The sequence below is a fragment of the Panthera pardus genome, unplaced genomic scaffold (assembly GCF_024362965.1).
Source record: "Panthera pardus isolate Hobbes unplaced genomic scaffold, ASM2436296v1 HiC_scaffold_17, whole genome shotgun sequence".
NCBI lineage: Eukaryota > Metazoa > Chordata > Mammalia > Carnivora > Felidae > Panthera > Panthera pardus.
Genome location: NW_026526732.1, coordinates 825,300 through 849,279, shown reverse-complemented (window position 1 = coordinate 849,279; position 23,980 = coordinate 825,300). Strand labels below are relative to the sequence as shown.

Genomic DNA, 23,980 nt, shown 5'->3' with positions numbered 1-23,980 from the left:
GACAGGAAGCCATCAAAATCCTCAAGGAGAAAGCAGGCAAAAACCTCTTTCTCCTGGCCATAGCAACTTCTTACTCAACACATGTCTGGAGGCAAGGGAAACAAAAGCAAACATGAATTATTGGGACCTCATCAAGATAAAAAGCTTCTGCACGCTGAAGGGAACAATCAACAAAACTAAAAGGCAACCGATGGAATGGGAGAAGATATTTGCAAACAACATATCAGATAAAGGGTTAGTACCCAAAATCTATAGAGAACTTAACCAAACTCAACGCCCAAAAAACAAATAATCCAGTGAAGAAATGGGCAACAGACATGAATAGACACTTCTCCAAAGAAGACATCTAGATGGCCAAACGACACATGAAAAAACACTCAACATCACTCATCACCAGGGAAATACAAATCAAACCCAAAATGAGATACCACCTCACACCTGTCAGAATGGCTAACAACAATTCAGGCAACAACAGATGTTGGCAAGGACGCGGAGAAAGAGGTTCTCTTTTGCATTGTTGGTAGCAATGCAAGCTGGTACAGCCACTCTGGAAATCAGTGTGGAGGTTCCTCAAAACATTAAAAATAGAACTACCCTACGACCCAGCAACTGCACTACTAGGTATTTATCCAAAAGATACAGGAGTGCTGACTCGAAGGGACACATGCACCCCAGTGTTTATAGCAGCACTATCGACAATAGCCAAAGTATGGAAAGAACCCAAATGTCCATTGGCTGATGAATGGATAAAGAAGATGTGGTATCTGTATAGAGTAGAGTATTACTCGGCAATCAAAAAGAATGAAATGTTGCCATTTGCAGCTACATGGATGGAACTGGAGGGTATTGTGCTAAGTGAAATTAGTAAGAGAGAGACAAATATCATATGACTTCACTCACTCATATGAGGACTTTAAGATACAAAATAGATGAACATAAGGGAACAGAAGCAAAAATAATATAAAAACAGGGAGGGGGGCAAAACAGAAGAGAGCTCTTAAATATAGAGAACAGAGGGTGCCAGAGGGATTGTGGGAGGGGGGATGGGCTAAATGGGTAAGGGGCATTAAGGAATCTACTCCTGAAATCATTGTTGCTAACCAACAACTAACTAATGTGGATGTAAATTAAAAAATAAATTATAAAAAAAAAAAAAGAAAAAATTGCACTTCAAATAAGAGACCCACACAGGTTAGAAAAAAAGAATACAGAAAATACTATCCTGACACTAATCAAAAGAGAGCTGGAGTGGCTATCTTTACCCCAAAGTGTATTTCAAAGCAAGTAAAGAAAGAGACCATTTCCTGAGAGTGAAGGGGTCCGTTCACCAAAAGAACATAATCCTAACCTAACAAAAGAGCTTCAAAACACCCTAAACAACATCTGTGGGCATCAGAGGGAGTAAGAAGTTGTAGACAGAGGCATGCACACCAGTCTTACCAGCTGATGAAGACACAGTCGGCAAGGACACTGGACGTGAAACACACGGCAGTCCCCTGGCCAGGCGGCTGTCCGCAGCACAATCTTCCCCCAACAGCAGACACAGACCGTGAAACCAAGTTTTGTGGCTTCAGGCCACACCACGTATGTTCTCTGACCACATGTTGTTAAAGGGGAAACCAATAAAGAGAGATGGGGGGCAAGTCCCCACATACCTGGAAACAGAGAAGCACGCGCAGAGAACCCGCAGACCAGCAAGGAAGTCAAAGGAGAAGCTGGAAAATGTACTGAGCTAAATGGGGGTGTGGGGGTGCGCCCAGAGTGGGGCTGGAGGGGAGCACATGGCACCCCACCCTCCACTGTCACCTGTGAGGTGCAGGCAGGCCTAGGACACGTCCTGTGAGAAAGATTAAGTTAAACTTGTCACTTCCGTTGGTCACAGCAAACCTCCTACCACTGCAGACTTTCCTTAAAGGCCACGGGAAGGAATAACTCAGCACCCAGGTTCTCATTCTTCTCTACCTCAAAACCAATAGGAAAAATGAGCATTTCTACACTGCGCAAAAAACCCAGGCTTTCTGATTATTGAACTCACCTGAAATTCAATATTCTCTCAAGTTAAATCGAAATTAGACCTCTTCGTGTCAATCCGCAAAAGCATCTTGAAAGCAAAATGGAAGAGACCGTCCCTCCCGTGGCTGAGTGCCGGTAACGGGTCAGGTCTGCGGGGAGAAGGGAGGTTCCTGAGCATCTGGCGGTGAGCGGACGGCAGGCGGCGGCAGCACTCCTCCGTCAGCCACCGCACCGACCGCGAGGCCGAGAGGAACCTGTGCGTCTCAGCCTCGAGCCTCTGCTCAGATAAACATGAGTCAAGAAAACAGCATGATCCCTGGAGTCCAGCGCCCGGCCCCGACTTTTACTAGACGCGGCACGTAACTTAGCACAAGGTGTTGCAGTGCACATCCCGGGCAATGTCTCCGAGCGGACTTTCCCCCACGGGAAGCAGAGACAATAATAACCAACCGCTCACTTTCACTGTGACTATCAGATCAACCTAATAAGCAGGTTCCTCCCACATAAGCAAGTTGGTGAACATCACTATTTTAGGTGTACCATCCGGTCCTGACCCTAAAACCTGCCTCACTTATCTTTCCTCTCTATAAAGTCCTATCTAAGAAGCCAAATTGGAGAAACAGTTTCTAAAAAGGACAGTTGGGTTTCCGTTTGGAGAATTCAGAACGTACAGGAGCTGAATTTGGTAACACCACCACCCATGTCTGTGCCTGCAGGAACAGCTGCACAAGTGTGTGGCCATTCAATTAACCATCACCGGAGATGTCCTCGGGTTCTCTCTAAATATGTCTCCTTCTGGAGTTTTCCGGGTTGAACCAGAACCGTGGGAGGCGCCCTGAGTGGGGCTGAGACCCATTTCCCAATAACCACCGACTAAAGCAGTCAGATTGAGAAGCGAGTCTGGGTCCTCACGAGCTCCCCTTGGAGCCGGGCCGCACGCAGGGGCGGAGCAGTGGGAGGGGACCCCCCACCCCTGCTCAGCCTCATGGTTTAGAATCATCAGGACACCGGGCTGGGTGGCTGTCAGTTAAGCATCCAACTCTTGATTTCGGCTCAGATCATGATCTCACGGTTCACAAGATCAAGCCCCACATCAGGCTCTGTGCTGACCACACGGAGCCCGCTTGGGATTCCGTCTCCCTCCCTCTCTGCCCCTCCCCCTCTTGTGCTTTTTCTCTCTCTCTCTCTCAAAATAAAATAAATGAACTTTAAAAACAAAGAAGTAATAAATAAAAAGTTCAAATGCTGCTGACAAAAACCAAGGAAAATGACCCCTTCCCAGATACACTTAGGTTATTTTTCCTCAGCAGAACTTAAAGTTAGGTGACCTATTTGAAACATGCAGATTTAAATTTCTTCCTCATATGCTTAGGAAATAAAATTTTCTGAAAGGTTTGACAAAAGGTGACTTGGGAAGAATACCAGGTATTTTAAAGTTCCTAAAAGTAACAGTATTTTCTGTGTACTTTTATTTGTGTAATGATCCACACTGATTAATTCTACTGACCTCACTATAATCGTAGTTTTAATAATTAAAGCGAATGGCACTTACTTGCTCAGCTCCTAACGCTACCAAACTAACAGCCTGGCAGAAAAAGAGACCTGTTCATCCAGGCGTCCTTCCACAGTCAACAGTCAGAATTCCTTACAAAATGACAACACATCAGAAAGAAAGGTAAGCAAACCAACTGTCAGGAGACACAGCGACCAACAGAACCAGACTCAGAAATGACCCAGATATTGGCCTATTGGCACAGTCAGGCAGGAACTTAAATCTTACAACAATAAGTTAAAGATTCTACTGTAATTCCATCAGGAAGATAAATCTTTGAAGAGAAAAAATTTTCTAGCCTAGAATAATTAGAACAAATCCAGGTTCTGTACCTGAAAGAGAAAACAACAAAGTAAAAAGCAAAACCGAATCTACAGAACACACTGTAAATACAGAGGGCAATATGGCAATTTTAAATTAAAAGCTGGATCAGTCAAGAAGCAAAACGTTGGGCCCACAGATCAAGACATGAAGGATATAAACAAGCCATTTAGAAATGAAAGAAAACCCTCAACTAATTAACAGCATATGGAACAACGCACAACCCTCACGGCGTCCAAAGGAAGGCGAGTTAAAATGATGAGCTACCGTGTCTTCGGAACGAACTTAACAGAGGTAATGAAAGTGCTCGTATCCGGAACTGTAAGGACGCGAACAGTGGGGAGCATTTTGAAATCCCGTTCTCGTGGGTCACATCTGCCGCTTCTGCGCATCGGAACCATCCCCACGACGATACAGACCCACGCAACGTGGTCCGACTGAGACTCTTCCGGTACTCGGAGCAGCTCCTCACTCAGTGATGCTAAAAGGCATTTCCGTGCCAATACCGAATTGTCAGAGCAGCCGGCATCCCCCCGTGGCCAGGCGCCCACGCCAGCCCGCCCCGCGCGCCTCTAACCCTGCTTCCGTCTTCTGCTCTCTTCCCTCCTGGCCGCCCGTCCGTCTCACCAGCGCGACGTCGAAGGATTCAGAAAGGAATCCAACGACTTCGAAAATACGCCGGGGAGATCAGAATGGGTAAGGACAGCACGGATTACCGACCAGAAAGGCCAGGACCGACGGCATCTGTGGCGCGGCCTGATTACGTAGGGGGTGAGCGACTCGTGACCACACGAGCAGAAAACGTTTCAACCCGAGCGCCCACAGCAGGGGGCCGCCGGCCGCATCAGGGTTACCGCCGGGACGAGGCGCGCGAGGACCTCAGCGGCACGGGGTGGGGGCTCTGTGGTCAGTGCCGGCACCGGCCTCGCGCATCCGGTCCTCGACATTCAGTGTCACCAGGAGCCAGACGTGCCCGAGAGTCCAGGGTGCCCCTGACGGCAGCAGTGTGCCGCGGGGGGGCGGGGCGGTCCACCTTCGTTCACACCCACACACACACACACGCACACCCACACACGCACACGCCAGCCGGACCCACGAAATCGCACGCCGATGCAATTCTCTGAATCCACATCGCCGTACGCTCACGTTACCAAACGTCACCAGTCTTCACACACAAACCCGTCCACAATTTAACACAAGACCACACACTCTTTCCGTGTGATTGATGTGAAGCTGATGTAACTCTGTTTTCATGTCTCCTCCTAGTTAGGCCGATCTCTTTAAATGCTGTGGTCCTCCTCCTGCACCCAATTCTTTTTAGGAGACACTCCAAAACCGTTTTCTCACCTGCCCTGGGACTCGGCCCGCCCGTGTTCACACCCGCCCGAGGGCACGCCCGCGTTCCCCGCAGCTCGGCTCCCAGCAAGCGAACGGGATGACACAGACCGCCACGCGGAAGAACACGCCCTGCGCTTCCCTTTCTCCCCCAGCAACGGTCTGGTCCCCACGTCTGTCTCCCTGCACGTGACGAACACTGCTGGGTCACCTTCAGCGTTCCAGGGTTTCGCCAAACACAGGCCAACACAGGAAAGACGCCGGAAGCCGCGTCAGGAGTAGACGCGCCCCGCCCACACGAGCAGACCGTACCTGGGGGGCCGACGGGCTGAAGGCCACGCCAGCGACGGTGTCCGTGTGTCCGGCCAGTCTGTGAGAAAACGTGCTCGAGCCCAGTTCATACACGTACGCCTGCAAGACAGACAGACAGACAGACGGGGCTCCTTGATGGAAGGGCCAACGGTCCACGTGAGTCGCGCACAGCAGAAGCGCACCCCACGGCCGAGCGACTCCGCAGCAGCCGGTCACCTGACGGGCCAGCGCCGCCTGAGCCGGAGACCCGACTCGGTGACTCACGCCTCTCTCCTCCTTGCCTCTCGGACCTTTAGTGTCTCAGTGGACCCACAGCCCCTGATGCCTCCACAGTTCGGCCCTGCCTGCAAGTCCCAAGAGGAGTGAAAAAGCGATGTTTATGTCCTTTTCCATAAATTTGAGACAAAAACATGTACACACCTTGCTTCCTACTAAATTAGCTTGGAATCGAGCAATTCAAATACTTGGAATTTTTTCTATAGTATAGCTGTTCTTAAAATTTTAAATAAAAACATACAATACTGTCTGATGGTATCACCATATGCATATAAAAAGATATGTATAGAGAGAGCTGGACAGACGCATGGATATTTAGAGAGAGAGAGAGGCCATCAAATACTTCATTTTAGGGACACAAATCTGGTATCGGGATGCCATCCCGATGTGATAGAAGAGAGGAGAGACCCATTCTAATTTTTAGGTAACAAAATGTGCAAACAAGTGGTTTGTGGACTCTACTGGTAATAAAAAAGAAATGCCACGTCACAGAAAAAGCAAGACATCTACGTGATTCCTTCTTCCACAAAAAGTCTATTTCAGTGGACAGACGAGCCCTTCAAATTTACAACTTCCAAATGATTCTGTCATGGGCTAAACAGCAGCTCCTGAAATAAAGTCTACAAACAGAGATTGTATACATCTTGAAGCGGAAATATTTAAAGCATGTTTTTGTTGGGTTTTTTTTCTGCTGTTCTTATTGGAAACGTGCTTATTCGAAAAGCAGCCACTGACGTGTGTGCTCCCAACAGTTCCCAAAGGAGGCTGCTGCTGCGGGCCCAGGGACCCCACTCTGGGGACCGTAACACTGAGGTTTGTCGCCACATACGGGACACCGCCTTGCATGCCGCCTGGCATTTGCGTGACATCTCACAACACCCATAAATGACGCCGTGAGGCCGCGAGAGAAGAATCAGTAACGGTTAAGAAACTGCCTCTCCTTTCCTGTATGCAAATGCTTTTAAATGAAACCTACCTTTTCTCCCAGAAGAACCAGAAGGTTCTTGAATGAAATGAATCTTTCTGGTCATGGCAAACCGGAACCATGAGAACGACAGTCTGCAGCCACAAATATCAGACATACTTTATTAGGTGCACATTCGTCACAACCTGCCCTTTCAAACGGCAGCAACAATCGGCCCAAACGGACAAGATGCACCTTGTCTGATGCTGAAAACACAGGAATGGCCTGCAACCCGTGTGCAGAACACATTGTTTTGATTAGATGTAATACTAGTTACTCGATTCATGAAGCCACCTGTCCCCATCAAAGGGAAAAAAGCCGTGGCTAAAATGTACTCAGAAAGACGAAACGTAAAATAAAACCCTACAAAGTCAGTCTTACTCTGACACTAATGAGCCCTGAGAACGGGCAGCGTCTTCTCACAAAGGATGAGGGTGTGGCCCAGCCCACCCGGGAGCAGGGAAGACGCTTCGCTGTTCAAGACGTTTCACAAAAACCGTCCTGGACTGAATGTACCAGTGAAAAAGATGATGTTTTACAAACACAACTAGACCAGTTCATTATGAATGTTTTGTAATTCTGCTGAACCGCATCCTTGAAGGTGAAGCTGCTTTCGTTTTTCTGTCTCACGTTATTCCTGCCACGTGTCCTTCATTTCCCTTTGCCTGGATTTTCTCCACAGAAGAAACGGACAAAAGGATCGCACACAGAAGTTCACTCTGTGTCTGAAGCTTAATAGTGTTGATATCGTCCCCGGGGGAATCAAAGATCACATCACAGACATTCCCTTTGTTTTTTAAAGTATTTCCAGAAAGGATGTTTCTCAGGACTGTGCATATTGTCTTAGATCACTGAATTTTTAGTTCACAAAAAACTTGTGAAGTTTTCTAAGAAGGCCAAAGTGTTCAATACAGAGACCTACTTAAAATCCCATCAAGACAGAAACATCGCCCACCTCCTGCAGAAGCCAAGACTCTGTCCGAAAGCCCCTGATTTGAGCACGTGGAGCTCTGTGGCCACCACCAGGTGAACACTGGATGTTAATGGCGGGGCTGTCCCTCAGGTTTGGAGGCAGAATCATGACCCCCTTCTCTCGGCAACCTCCATCAAGGTCCGGCAGACGCCGTGATGAGCTCCGCCCTGGCCCTGCCCCTTCCCGAGGAGCCCCGCGAGGGGTCCCTGGCCGCCACGGATGGACCGCTGGTCACCTGACAGACTCATACACCTTGGCTGGTGGCCGCAGCCGCTTCAACAATCCTGAGCAAACCTTCATCGACTTCGTCTCTAATAACAAGCCGGTCTCTGTCAGCGTCCTTGGCCCTATGACCAATTACATGGCCAGTCATCTTAGTATCTGGTAGTTCATTCTTTGAAACTGTGATCTTATAGTGAAACATCGGGGCGGGGGGATCTGGCAAAAGAGCCGCTTACGTCAACCCTCAGCGTCGGCAGCATGTGAAGGGAGCCGTCGCAGTCCAGCCACAGCTGTCCACGTCGTAAGATTCGAGCAGGCGTCCAGGAGTGCAGCTAGGAGGCTCGTCTGTTTACCCGCACGGCGGACACCCCGGTGCACTGCTACAGGGGAGACTCCGAGGGTCAGAGACGGGGCCTCAGAGCCCACCTCTCTAGAACCTGACAGCCTCCTTCCAGCAGTGGGGCTCGCACGATGGAAAACCCCGGTCCTCTGTGTCTAGTTCTATCTCCAAAGTCCGTGCTTGGCTTTTTATTACGAAAAGTTTCAAATATATACCAAAGTACGGTGGATTGCACAACCAGCCCGTTCGTACAGAACCAAACATAACATCGTTAAGACTTTGCTCTACTTGCTTCAACTGCCATACCTTTGTTCTTTACTTTTTCCCTTTCAGTTTTCGTGGCTGAATAAGTAGGAAGTATTTTTAGCCAATTGCTAAGATAACGTCCCACGTGCTTTGTAAGTATCTCTAAAAATACGGACATTGCACACACACCTACACTGCCACTTTACGCTGACCTAAAATAAAGGAAGTCCTGGCCGGTCACACTGGTCACAGTTGTTTTGGGTAAGCAGGACCCAGAGCAGATCTGTGCGTTGCTGTCACGTCTTTTCCAGCACCGCTGTTTGGAGCAACGCTTTCTCTCCCTGGCTCTCTTCCATGCCATAGACTTGTTGACGAAATGGGGCCTGAGTCCAGAAGAACATTCCAGCCAGAACTCATCGGCCTGCCCGTGTGTGACATCTTTCGACTTGCTCCATCATCCTGTGGATGGGCCCTGAGCCAGATATTATGCATAAAGACTCAATTCGGTTCAGGCTCTACCTTTTTTCCACAAGAATACTTTACGGTGGATATTAACGGGTGTGCACTTCAAAATGGCAGTAGGAATGTACAGTATCTAAACTGTTGCACAGTGAGTGACGCTAATGTTGGTCGGGAGGTTTGGCTTGTGACATGACGTCCCTCGGAGACTGTAATGAGGTCCACCTAACACGTGTGTAAGCGCACAATATGGCGCACTTACACAAGCACAGTGTTCTCCAGCAGGGCTCTAGACCACTTCGTCCTGCACAACTGAAATTCTGTGCCCTCTGGCCAACGTCTCCCAGGTGCCCTCCCTGCTGGCAACCGCCACCCTACCCACTGCTTCCATGAGTGTGACTGTTTCAGATTCTTCATCTAAGTGCAGTTAGGCAGTATTTGTCCTTCTTTCTGTGATCGGCTTATCTCACCTACTATAACGTCCTCTGGCTCATCTATGTCATTGCAAATGACAGGACTTCCTTCTTTTTTTAAGGCTGAATAACATCCCATTGTGTCGATTTACTCATCCATCCATAAACACTGAGGTGGCTTGAACCATCTTAGCTACAGTGACTAATGCTGCAGTGACGTGGGAGAGCGAATCTCTCTTTGAGGTCATGATTTCAATTCTGTTGGACAAATACCCAGGAGTGGAATTACCTTATCCTATGGAAATTCTATTTTTAATTTTCCAAGGAACCTCCACACTGTTCTCATGGCGGCTGCACTGGCTGATATTCCACCACCAGTGCACGAGGGTTCCAATTTCTCCACACGCTCGCTGGTCCTTCCCTCCTGGTCTTTTGACGATGGCCATCCTGACAGGTGAGATGGTATCTCACTGGTTTTGATCTGCATTTTCCTGGTGATGAGTGATACTGAGAACCACTTCCTGTACCTGCCGGCCACCAGTGCATCTTCTTTGGAGAAATGTCTAGTCAGGCTGCCTGGGGACCACCAACCTCTATGTGATAGTTTCACTAATGATGACATTCACCAAAATCAATTGTTTGAGACCACAAGAGGGTAATTTTCTAATTCTACCATTCATCCCACTTGTCTGGAATTCTTCTCTCAAAAATAACTTTTCTTCTTCAAATAGGGTTAACTTGAAATATAGTCCAAACAGGAAAGGCAAGACAAAAGCTGAATTATTTCCCTTAAAAAGACATGGTTCTGTAAGGTATTGGTACCCTAGGTACCTCCAAATGGGGAAAAATAAGGCTTTGTTTATGTTTGTTTTTGTCTTGCTTTTAGCTATCTCATTTTTGATTGTTATTTAAAAATCATGAGATTTTTAGATATATAATGTTTTCAAACCAATTATAGTCATTATTCTTTTGATGCTCCATTATGCCTTCTTTGGTCAGTAGCTTTTAATGTTGCTTCCTGCAGCCATATTATATGACCCCATAGCTCCTCAATTCTCCTTCATTTTCAGCACAAGATGTCCCTGGCTCATCTGTGAACTTTTTGCCACAGACCTGAAAGGAGCTATTCATCAGAGAACTCTGGTTCCCATCAGTGGGGACAGCAGATAGAGGGGGCCACAGGTCATGAAGGGCAATGCTGGAATGTCAGTGCTTCTGAACATTTTCAGTGGCTGATGCTAGTTAACATGTGCCTGTTTTCATATTTGTGCACCAATCCCACACTGCTTTAATTAGAGACTTTCTAACATGTTTGAATAACTGCTAAAGCAAGGTTTCCCCCCGCCCCATTATAATGCTCTTTTTTTTTCCCAGGGTGTCTTGACCATTGTTACTTGTTTGTTCTTTGAAATAATTTTACAATGTGATTGTCTACCTACAGAAACACCTGTTGAATTTTTTTAATTTTTTTTTAATGTTTTTATTTATTTTTGAGAGAGAGAGAGGCAGACTGAGCGAGGGAGAGGCAGGGAAATAGAGGGAGACACAGAATCGGCAGCAGGCTCCAGGCTCCGAGCTGTCAGCACAGAGCCCGATGCGGGGCTCAAACTCACAGACTGTGAGATCATGACCTGAGCTGAAGTCAGACGCTCAACCAACTGAGCCACCCAGGCGCCCCTAAAACCTATTGAAATTTTTGTTGCGGAAGTGTTAAGCTTGCAAATTACCTACAAAGAACTGACTTCTTTATGAGACAGAATCTTCCCATTCAAGAAAAGTTAAGACATTTCATTTTTCAAGATTACATTTCTGGAAAAAAATAAAGTTTTCTTCATAGAGGTTTTGTAGGGTTCTTGTTAAGTTTATGCCTGAACATTTTATCCTTCTTAAGGCTCTTCTAAATGCATTCTCTTTCTTATATATCATCTCACAGGTTTTTGTTTTTATATGTAAAAAACATTAAATTCCATATATTAATTTAAGTCCCACTATTTCTTGAATTATTTTATTGTTTATAACGACCATTAATTCTCTTGGGTTTTCCAGGGGCACCTGGATGCCTCAGTCGGTTAAGTATCCAACTTCAGCTCAGGTCATGATCTTGTGGTTTGTGAGTTCAAGCCCCATGTTGGGCTCTGTGCTGTCAGCTCAGAGCCTGGAGCCTACTTTGGATTCTGTGTCTCCCTCTCGCTCTGCCCCTCCTCTCTCTCTGTCTCTGTCTCTGTCTCTCTCTCTCTCTTTCACAAATGAAAAACCTCTCTGACCTCAGCCACAGCAATTTCTTACTTGACACATCCCCAAAGGTAAGGGAATTAAAAGCAAAAATGAACTTCTGGGACCTCATAAAAAATAAAAAGCTTCTGCACTGCAAAGGAAACAATCAACAAAACTAACTAAAAGGCAACCAACGGAATGGGAAAAGATATTTGTAAATGACATATCGGACAAGGACTAGTATCCAAAATCTATAAAGAGCTCACCAAACTCCACACCTGAAAAACAAATAATCCAGTGAAGAAATGGACAGAAAACATGAATAGACACTTCTCTAAAGAAGACATCCAGATGGCCAACAGGCACATGAAAAGATGCTCAACGTCACTCCTCATCAGGGAAATACAAATCAAAACCACACTCAGATATCACCTCACGCCAGTCAGAGTGGCCAGAATGAACAAATCAGAAGACTATGGATGCTGGAGAGGATGTGGAGAAACGGAACCCTCTTGCACTATTGGTGGGAATGCAAACTGGTACAGCCGCTCTGGAAAAGAGTGTGGAGGTTCCTCAAAAAATTAAAAATGGACCTACCCTATGACCCAGAAAGAGCACTGCTAGGAATTCACCCAAGGGATACAGGAGTGCTGATGTATAGGGGCACTTGTACCCCAATGTTTATAGCAGCACTCTCAACAATAGCCAAATTATGGAAAGAGCCTAAATGTCCATCAACTGACGAATGGATAAAGAAATTGTGGTTTATATACACAATGGAGTACTACGCGGCAATGAGAAAGAATGAAATATGGCCTTTTGTAGCAACGTGGATGGAACTGGAGAGTGTGATGCTAAGTGAAATAAGTCATATAGAGAACGACAGATTCCATATGTTTTCACTCCTATGTGGATCCTGAGAAACTTAACAGAAGACCATGGGGGGGGGGAGGGGATGGGGGGAAAAAGTTACAGAGAGGGAAGGAGGCAAACCATAAGAGACTCTTAAAAACCGAGAATAAACTGAGGGGTAAGGGGGGGTGGAGGGGAGGGTGGGTGATGGGCACTAAGGAGGGCACCTGTTGGGATGAGCACTGGGTGTTGTATGGAAACCAGTTTGACAATAAATCTCATATTAAAAAAAAATGAATCAACATTAAAAAAATTTTTTAAATAAATTCTCTTGGGTTTTTCAGATACACAATCTTATCATCTATGAATCTAGTTTTAACTGTTCCTTTTCAACTATAATGTCTCTCATTATCTTGCCTAATTTTATAGGTAAATACTCCCAACATTATAAAATAGTAATGGAATCAATGGGCGTTCTTACTTTGTTCCTGATCAGAAGCTGCTTCTACTGTTTTCTCATAAGATGCTGGCATTTGGGCAGGGATGAGTATTTTATCATTTGAAAGAAGTATTTATACATTTATCTTGTAAGGGGTGTTTTACATGAAATGAATGGGGAACTGTGTTAAAATGGCTTTTCTGTTTATATGGAGAGGACAGCACAATCTCATTACATTAGTTAATGGCCTCCTTGATTATTGGGCCATCCTTGATTTCCAGGAGCATAGATAAGTTATTGTGACTTTGTGGTCAGATTCTGCTTATTCTTACTCAAGATTTTTTTAATTTATATTTACAAGTAAAACGTAGTTTTCTGAAATTTTATTGAGTTATCATTAAGTTGTATTCATTTCAAAAAAATAATCTGGATGCTTTCCTTATATCTTAGAGTTATCTGAGACCACTGGATTTTAAAAAGTTTGGTAAAGTCCCTTAAGAAATCGTCTGGGTCTAGTATTTTTTGTAGAAAAGCTCTTGGAATTTTTAAAAAATTTCTTCTATAAAAGTAACCCATTAATTTACTTGTCTTTTTGGGAAATCTTTGATATATTTCCTGCAACTTATCCATTTCTATATGGCTTTCATATTTATTTGCATAAACTATGAAAAGCAGTTTCTTGGTTTTGAAAAGTGCCCCTATTCCATGTTTCTTTTCCTTTTTCCTCTGCATCATTTCTTATTAATTATATATTAAGCTTTATCTCTTTCTCAGAAATTTGGGTTAAACTTTATTTTGTAGTTCATGTTTTTAAAAAATAAACACTTTCCTGTTTTCTCTCTTCTGTCTGCTTTTATCTCTATCAATTCCTTGCCCATTTATATTGTGGTTCCTTTTCTTGCTTTCTAGATGGATATTTAATTAATTATTGTTCCCTTTCTTAAAACCTGCTCCATGCATTTCTTTAGTTGTATCCCAGAGACACTGACACATCATGTTATAAATATCATTATTTTTAAGAAATCCTACAATTTCATTTTTCTTTACGTTATTAAACCACGAGTTCAATAATAGAAATTCTGTATCCATACAGAAGGAACTTTTCTTTGTATCCCATTACCAATTTATGGGTTGACTGCACTGTGGTGAGAGAATGACATTTTTGTTCTTATTTTAATCTGTTGTGCTTTTCTCTATGGTTTCATGTATGGTTAATGTTCCCACATTTGATGTGCATGTGGAAAGAAAGTACCATTCCTTGTTGGCATGCGACTACGTCCACGCATGTCTATAAGATGATGCATTATTGATTATGTGGTATAGGTTTTCTGTAACATTCCAGTGCTTGTGGAAGTGCTTCGATCTGTTGAGGACTAAGATGGATATGATAAAGTCCTCATTATTGGTGTCTGGCTATTTATTGTTTCATTTCTTATATGTCTGCTTTATGAATTTACTCTTCTGCTTATTTTCATTGATGAACAGACATTGTGTTATATTTTCATTGGGAGTTTTATCCTTTGGCATTATAAAGTATCTTTGCCTCATTAATTTTGGGGGGTTAAATTATGACATATGTAATATCAAGACCATATAATCTTCTTTACTTTTATTTTCTCTCGCCTGATACACATTTGCTCATCTTTTTTTTATATATATACTTTCTGAATCACTTGGTTTAGAACATTTCCTGTATTCAGCATAAACTCAGATTTTTCTTCTTATCTATAAGATCCAATCTAAGTGTCTTTATTTTTTTTTTTATTTTTTTTTAACATTTATTTATTTTTGAGAGAGAGTGTGAGCTGAGAAGGGACAGAGAGAGAGGGAGACGCAGAATCTGAAGGAGGTTCCAGGCGCTGAGCTGTCAGCACAGAGCCTGATGCAGGGCTCGAACCCACGAACCGTGAGATCATGACCTGGGCCAAAGTCTGGCGCTCAACCGACTGAGCCACCCAGGCGCCCCTGAGTGTCTTCTTTTAAAACTTGAGTTTATTTTACTTGAACTCACTAATATAATCAATATATTGATCTCAGTTCTGTCCAATTGTTTTATTTTTAATTATACAGTTGATCCTTGAACATAGGTTTAAACTGTGCGGGTCCACTTATACACAGACTGGTTTGATAACTACAATATTGCAAATCTATTTTCTCTTATGATCTTCTTAGTGACTTTTCTCTAGCTGACTTTATTATAAAAACACATTAAAAAATACATTACACAACACATATAACACAGAAAATATGTGTTAAGCAACTGTTCGTGTCATGTTAAGTCTTCTGCTCAACAGTAGGTTACTGATAATTAAGTTTGGGGAGAAGCAAAAGTTGTATGTGAATTTTTGGGGGCGCCTGGGTGGCTCAGTCAGTTAAGGGTCGACTTCAGCTCAGGTCATGATCTCACAGTTCAAGAGTTCAAGCCCCACATCAGGCTCTCTGCTGTCAGGGCAGAGCCAGCTTTAGATCTTCTACCTCTCTCTCTCTGCCCCTCCCCCATGCACGCTCTCTCAAAAACAAATGAACATTAAAAAAAGAGTTATATATGAATTTTTGACTGTGCAGGAGGTCAGTACCCCTAACCCCCATGTTTTCAAATGGTCAGCTGTACTTATAAACAAAGAGAGCTTTCATTTTATGATTTTATTTCATGTTTGGATGTTTCCTCTGCCACTAAAAAACCCAGCTATTCAAGGTCTTCTGTGGTTCTGTATAAATTTTAGGATTATTTGTTCTAATTCTGTAAAGGAATTGTATTGAATGTGTAGACTGCTCAAAGCAATTCTGAAAACCAAAAACAACACTGGAAGCACAACCATCCCAGATTTCGAGATACACATTGAATTTTCTTGAAATTTTTGACCACCATTTTCTTTTATTCACCATATTTCTGAGTGCAGCTAGAAAATATAATAGTTGAAATTAAGAGTATAAAGTCACAGAAACACTGAAAATAGAAAGATGGGAAATGAAGGTGATATGAGAATATGTAAGTCTCAAGTAGACATTAAGGCTTAAAGCATTACTAGAGATGAGGGACTTTAATAATGATAACAATGCCAATCTATATAGAAAATATCACAATTCTAAATCTGTATGCACCTGATAACATACTTTCAAAATAGAAAAAGCAAAAGTAATATAACCTTAAGAAGGAAAAAAAATTCCTCAATTATAATGGAAGACTTTAAAAAACTTATTTTAATGGCTACAAATTATTGCTGATCATGATGCTTTTCTGCTTAAAATATTCTACTAGTGCTCCAATGTCATGGAGAATACAGACCAAGTATCTTTAGTGGCATACAAGAATCTTCAAAATATGCTCCAAATTGCCTGTTGAAACTTTGTCTCTATTTCTCCCAGATGTCCCGTTTTCTATTGCATGTATGATACAAACTCTGGATATGACAGTCCTTTCTACAAAAGATGAGCACGAACCAAAGAAATTCTCACAGACAAGAGACTACACAGAAAAATGTGTTTTCTATGCAGATGAAAACTAACGATGTATTTGAAAATAAACTGACAGAAATCAAGAAAACACATAAATTTGGGATACCTGGGTGGCTCAGTCGAAAAACTGACTCTTGATTTCAGCTCAGGTCACGATCTCATGGTTCATGGGTTCGTGCCCCGTGTCAAGTTGATAGCATAGAGCCTACTTGGAATTCTTTCTCCTCTCTCTCTCCTCCTCTCCCACTTAAGTTCTCCCGCCCTCTAAATAAACATTAAAAAAAAAAAGAAAAGAAAACACAAACAGTAACAGAACTGCTAAAGTAGAAACAGAAGAGCTCAGAAATAAAATTACTAGACACAGGACTATGTTACATGAAAACTGATAAGTGTTAGGAAAGCATTAGAAAAAAATTTTCAGAAATGAAGGTCAAATTTGAATGAATGTAGTAGAAAGTAGATACTCCAGAAAGCACAATAAGGGGAAAAAGAGGATATAAGGAAGAAAAATAAATACATCCATAACTGAGTAAAGAAAATCATTAAAACATTCAAGAGGAAAGATATAGACATCGGGCAAAAGAGATTCAACCTACATATAATCGGAGTCCCTGAAGAAAATTTTTCAGACAATAATTGAACAGAACATTAAAGTTGTAGCTTTCTCACAAATTACTTAAATCTGTATATTGAAAAGGCATCTGCGGGCTGGAGGGCGGGCTGGGGCTGGGGGCCAGCTAGGGTGCGGCCCAGGCACTCTGCTCCACATTGCTCAGTGCTCCTCCACACTGTGTACCCACAGAGGGAGGTGACAGGAAACAATCTGACACCAGGTAAGAACCTGGGGCAGGATTAACCGAAGTGGAGAGAAATCGCATATTCCTGTTGGCTCCATAAGTACCTATGTACTGTGGCAGGAAAAGTGAAACGGGTCACTGATCCTGAGAAGTCAGTGCTGATAAGTAACTTTGAAAGGAGTCAGTGGGTCCACGTGACAAATGAGGATTACAATTTTTACCGGATGAGTGTGAAAACCAACAGAAACATTCTGAGTGTCACAACTGGCTATCAGTTCTCAGACAGTCAGTGGTCAACCACTTTCTGAGCCACTGAGAAGTGACTGGAAAGATGTGACTGTGAAGAATATTAAAAGCTACAGGAAGAGCTTGAGAAAAAAGAGGGTTCTCCGGCAGAAAAAGCTGAAAGCAGAAAATACCTCCATCGGAACTTTGTTTCAGCACCTGCAGCTGCCCACTGGCTACAGCAGTTCGCTCAGGAGTTCAGAGCCCCTCCCGCTCCTGCTCGGCAAACCCGGCGGCAAAGCCCAGGGAAAGGGCATCTTTCTGATCCACATGCTCTCACAGATCGAACAGTGGTCCCGAACAGCCGTGACCCTGTCCGCTGAAGAAGCTACATGACCTCTCTGTCCACCAATGACCCATTTCTAATCAGCGGGAGGAGGTGTGTGTCCTGCTGAGCTGTTCTACATGTAAACTTGGACTTTGCCGCTTTTGCGCAGTAAAACACACACCAGGTGAGTTGGAGAACACGGGTGTTCATCTCCCCAACGCTGCCCTCTGGGGACGTGGGGAGGACTACAGCCACATCCACGGGGGCATGTGGACCACGAGTGACCTGCGGCTCTACCTGGAGGGCACCCGAGGCGAGGGCGACCCGCGAACTGCTCAGGGAGATCCCCTGGGTCGCTGTGCAGCCACTGGCCGCAGACGACATGGCACGGTGAGTCCCACGGGTGCGACACCACCGCAGACGACAGGCTGACGGCCTGGCTGACCGAGGGGAACACGTCCGTCTCTCACATCCAGTACCACCAACGACCAAATCCTTAAGTATAACCTGACAGACGACAGCCTCAACACTGCGTCCCTATGCGACATTCCAGACTACACACGGAACAAGCCACGCCCAAAGGAAGTCGTTGGCAGTTAGGAAATTCGTGTTGATGAAGAGCTGAGCGAGGTGGTGGGGCGGACCAAGAGCTCAGTAGTTCAGGGCCAGTCGCTGGAGCCCAACGGGGGCGATGGAGAGACCGGGGGAACCGTCCTCACAACCTGGGGGCGGGGCCTATAAGCACAGAAGACGGCAGGCTGGACGCTGCCAAATGCTAACTACACCGGGGCCTGTTCCGGAATTCCCCTTCCCTGGAGCGTGTTTCCCTCCTAAGCCCTGCAAGCGAAGACACTTCTTCGGGAGGTTAGAGAAAATAAAAATGAAATAAGTACATTGTTCCCTAAGATAGCGGAAGGAGTACTCCCGGTTAAATACTTTGATCTGGTATTTTATTTATTAGCGTTGTTATGTGGTGATTCACAGAAAATACACACATAGCGATGCCTTTGACGTGGAAGGCAATTTGTACAATGATTGATAAATGAATAAAGAAATAAATTAATGAATTAATGGGGTGTAAAATAATCATGCTTCACCAAAAATACATGAGGGCCTTTCACACCTCCTACATTATTGTTATTAAAATACTATTACTTATGGGGCACCCAGGTGGCTCAATCGGTTAAGTGTCCGACTTGATCTCGATTCAGGTCACTATCTCACGGGACGTGAGTTCAGGCACAGAGCCTGCTTGGGATTCTCTCTCTCCCTCTCTCTCTCTGCCCCTCCCTTGTGCTCTCTCTTCCCGGTCTCAAAATAAATAAATAAACTTAAAAAAATACTATTAAAGTCCCAAACACTGGCCGATAATTAAGCTTTTTAAAATCAATTTTTATCCTAACGTGCAACAACATTAAACGGTTTCCACAAGAATGAGTGGATCTCACGACCGAAGACCAACAGACACACCACAGCAGTACATACGTGTCTGTCCTCGGCACCAGAAGCCACGTAGCGTCCACAAGGGCTGAAAGCAATTCCACATGGGTATCCGTGGTTCGGATGTCCTTCAAAACGGCGCTCACATCTACAGGAAAAAGAAGAAATACCAGGGGAAAAAAATGATTTTTTAATTTTAACACAAATGAGGAAAAAGACACTGACTTGCGGCTCGTCTACACAACAATGAACAAATTGGCAGTGAGAGAGCACGCTTATGCAGGAGAATTCCTGTGTGACAAGCAGGTTATTCTAGATCTTTAAAATATGAAAACATTTTAAAGTCATAAATCATTTGCATCAGCGATTCAAAGACTTCTGGGAGGCGCGACATTCTATCAAGGCTGATGAAGGGCCACACCAACTATTCACGAAGTGTGACGCACAACTGTTTACTATAACGTGGGTCAGGGAACTAATGCTGGTTTTACTGAGAAAATGCCCAGCACTTTCTGGGGTCACCAGGCAGCCCTGAGAAAGCCTTTGTCACCTGCACGGGGCTGGGCTCCAGGGGGCACTGTGGTGTCACACAGAGCCCCTGGACCAGAACTTCAGTGCCTGCCCAAGATGGCCTCGCAGAACGTCCCCTCCACATGTCGGAGGGGCTTTTGCATTTTTTTTTTAGCGATTACAGAGGAGAGCGAAGACTGTTAATTCTGTCCTTGTGAATCTACAGGTGTGCATATACACACACAAATACTTGTCACGTTTTGTCATACACGCTATATATTTAGTGATTATGCCCCATAATGCAATGGTCAAATACGTATATTTTTAGAGAACAGGAACATGCACGTATATGCTGTGGTTTATGAGCATCTGATGACCTCCCCGTGCATCTCTGACCCTCAGAGGCCACAGGTCACACGCACGGCAGAGGAAATACCAGCACCTCTTATTTTAACATTCCAAATTTAGGTGGCCTGTTCTGTGCACAAATCGGACTTTTCTTAGACTGGTCAGTGTGAACAGATTCACCACAACCTTGTCGCATTTGGGAAAAAGAGATCAAACTGAGTTTACAGATACTAAGGCAAAGGGCCTCGGGAGCTTTAAAAGAAGCATCTTTCACATACCACAGCTGCAAGGCCTCACCTCAGGGTTCTCAAGTCCCACAGCTTTATCCCATCGCCAGTGGCTGTGGTGGCAAAAAGGTTATAAACCTGATATCGTTGGGTCGTGAATGACGATCCCTGTGATTGTGAGGGGAAGAAACAAGATGCGTTCTTTAAAGGCTGAATTAATAAACATTACACTAATCCAAAGTAAGAAATTAACACAAAGTTTCTTTTCTTATTTATAACAATTTCAGAATTGGGCTCCAAGAACTTCCTTCTGGATAATTACCAATGGGACGTTTTGACCTTGGGAATTATTGGTGTATGATTCCCAAATGCCAAATGCCCCTGAAAGTTACAAAAGTACAATCAAATATCCAAAGACTATAACATTAATACACCAAAATTTATTTTTAAAGTGCAGATCATAATCCATCTTCAGTAAATCATCCGAAAGATGCCCTTACTAAGGAATTCGAGGTTTGAAGTCAGTTATTAATCTGCCGACCATAAAATCCTAAGACCCCCATGCAGCTGTCTGTGCACTGACTTGTGTGAAATCCAGCCCATGTCACTGGGCGGGGTCCCTCTGAGGACCTGCCTCTGATCTGATCGTCACCTCTCCTCATGCTCTAGTGACTTAAAATGTCTCATGGAATGGAGTGCACTCCATCTACAGAACAATTTTTGGCCTCAAACATTAAATATATTACGGTTCATAACAATTTCCATCTCCCTTCCATGTCAAGAATATCCAAACGATTAAGAAAAATTTAATGAAGTATATCTGAAAGCTTTTATCTTTACATATGTAGAAGTTATTCTTCAGTTACAAACAGGAAATGAAGGTTTACATAAATCCATACCAATAATAAACTAATACATAGAGAGAGAAAGTCTTAACTCTGTACCAGACAGCATTCTAAACACTGAACATTTCATCCTCTTAACAAACTTATGAGACGTAAACTATTTTATACCACTTCAGGTGACGAACACGAGACAGAGGAATCAGGAATCCACTCACGGCCATCCAGCTCCTAATCTCAATGTGGATTAGCGGTCCACAAGCCGGCACGAGGTCACTCATAACATCCCGACAATTCAACAGACATCCAGCAACATTCAGGGATCATCTACTAAACACTGGGCACTTTGCAAGGCACTGAGTATGAGAAGAAAGGCAGACGGGCAGATGATCGTATATTTAAAGTACCTTACAACATTGCTAGTTTCCTGAAGCCAACCAGTAAAAAACTGAAAGTTTTCACAGGGATAAAAGGAGAGTTAAAAATGTTTTCAATCAGTCCAATAGAGGCTAAGGAAGAAGAAATGAAGAAGCAAAGAAAATTCATGATAAACAGACAGTGCAGAAGTTTTTTTTTTTTTCTTTAACGTAGAAGACAATGCACAAAATAAGATCAAATGTGTGAGCAATCACAATAATCGCAAACAGACGAAACAAGTAAAAAAAAAAAAATTCTTAGTTGGACTTCAAGAAAAACACTTAAAACATATTATTTTTAAAGGCTGAATGTGAAAGGTAGGAGAAAAACAGCATGTATTAAATAAAAGAAGGCAAGATGGATTGCATAAGTACTAGAAGAAATAGATGTAAGGCAAATAAGACCTAATTAAAAACAGTTTATAAATACCATAAAATATAAGAAGTCTGACGAAAATATACCCAATAATATAGCCTGTAAATACATAAAGCTAAAATTAATAGAATTATAAGAAGAAAGTGACAAGACTACAGTCAGATAGACAAAGATCTTAATTACATTTCTCTACTTTAAAAAAAACCAAGAGTGGGGCGCCTGGGTGGCGCAGTCGGTTAAGCGTCCGACTTCAGCCAGGTCATGATCTCACGGTCCGTGAGTTCGAGCCCCGCGTCAGGCTCTGGGCTGATGGCTCAGAGCCTGGAGCCTGTTTCCGATTCTGTGTCTCCCTCTCTCTCTGTCCCTCCCCCGTTCATGCTCTGTCTCTCTCTGTCCCAAAAATAAATAAACGTTGAAAAAAAAAAAATTAAAAAAAATAAAAATAAAAAAAACCAAGAGTACAAAAAAATTAGTAAATCTTGAATAATTTGAATATAATTAATAATGTTGGGCCAATAGATATCTATGCAAACATGTTCCAAGGGCTTATTCGTTCCACACACACACACCTATAAAAACCAACCAGAGAGTCAGATTCTCAGTAAGTACAAAAATCTTACCAGACAGAAGAGACTCTGTTACATAGAGCGTGTGCTCTGAATACAATGCCATAAAACTAGAAATCAGTAACAAGAAGATTCCTGAAAACAAGCTTATATATGTGGAAATCTAAAAGCACATCTAAATAAAGCCTAGGTTAAAAAAATCATAATGGACATTAGAAAATATTTACTGCTAAATAATAAATACCACATGCTAAAACCTGGAAACTGCAGCTTACGCAGTATTGAGGGGAAATTTGTAGGCTTAAATGTGTACATCATAAATTCACAGAAATGGATGAAATTCATACCTATAATGGGAATTAAAATCAGGCAGCAGAGATATGTACTTTGCTGCTAGTATGTAAGAGAACAATGTACCACACAACACAGGACATATTTCTGAACACATACTTGCGAAAGATCCACACCAAATTCAGTCGTGGTTATCAAAGGAGGAGACAGAAAGAGCAGAACTGTCTATCCATAAGCATTTCATTTCTTTAAAAAAAATAAAACTACAAGATCTAAAGATAAAGCAATATATTTTAAGGCAATTATATGGATTTTAGTGACCATTACTTCTTAATTTTTTTCCACACTTATTTATTTTTTGAGAGAGAGAGCGTGAACAGAAGAGGGGCAGAGAAAGAGGGAGACACAGAATCCAAAGCAGGCTCCAGGCTCTGAGCTGTCACAACAGCACAGAACCCGACACGGGGCTCGAACTCAAGGGCCACAAGATCATGACCTGAGCTGAAGTCAGCTACTTAACCGACTGAGCCACCCAGGCACCCCTAGTGACCATTATTTCTGAGAAACTAAAGTTTTCTGGGTGGTAATATGTTTTCGTTAGAAAACTAGTTAAAGCTTTACATATTTAATTTTCCAATTCAAATTAGCTGTCTAGCGTTATGTATTTACATCACAAAAATGCACATATCTAATGCAGGCACAGAAACAAAAGTAATAGTCAAGTGTTTGATATATATATGGGAAAAAAGCACTCGCTATGATTTTTAAAGTGATCAATAAGCCATAAAAGATTTATGTGTTTTCATTGCAAAAATAAGCTACTTAATGATATAACACAATTTAAAGAGAGGAGACTGTGGCCCTCGCTTTTTGATGCATACGGTACTCTTGTCAATGTGATAAACTTGTCCAGCGACCGCAGGGGCCATTCTTGGGACCGTGCACTGGGATGCTTGCAAAAGGGCATTACTGATGTGTGACGCATGTAGCTCTGCGGGTCCTAAGCTTAAAAGAAATTAGCAAAGATCTGTTTTACACTTTCCTGGAAATACGACATTTGGGCCGCTTAGCATTTGTGCTTCTCCTAAATTGGGACTTGTTCCGTGACGGTTCCTGGGTAGCAGCTCCCATATGGCTACACCTAGTTGGAACACTTTGATGTATGTGGTGTAACTGAACAAAAATTCGACAGAAGTTTAAGGAAACAAGCTCCTAAAACGCTGGGAG

General features: G+C 43.4%; 1 protein-coding gene across 17 annotated transcripts in view; it reads right to left on the bottom strand.

Moving 5' to 3' along the window:
- Window positions 1–23,980, bottom strand: part of WDR27 (WD repeat domain 27) — a 176,729-nt gene that overhangs the window by 85,365 nt on the left and 67,384 nt on the right. For 10 of the 17 annotated variants that reach the window (XR_008422805.1, XR_008422804.1, XM_053904257.1 and 7 more), the window contains 3 exons: window positions 20,333–20,430; window positions 19,223–19,325; window positions 5,534–5,632 (listed from right to left, as the gene is read on the bottom strand). The exons of 1 other annotated variant lie outside the window; for it this stretch is intronic. Coding sequence is in view for 11 of the 16 variants with exons in the window: in XM_053904257.1 (XP_053760232.1) it covers window positions 5,534–5,632; window positions 19,223–19,325; window positions 20,333–20,430 (300 nt within the window). In the remaining 5 variants the exon portion in view is untranslated. Of the gene's footprint in view, window positions 1–1,727; window positions 2,163–5,533; window positions 5,633–19,221; window positions 19,326–20,332; window positions 20,431–21,322; window positions 21,461–23,980 lie in introns of those variants that run through there. 6 more of the 17 variants (XR_008422807.1, XR_008422806.1, XM_053904262.1 and 3 more) reach the window with 4 other exon arrangements.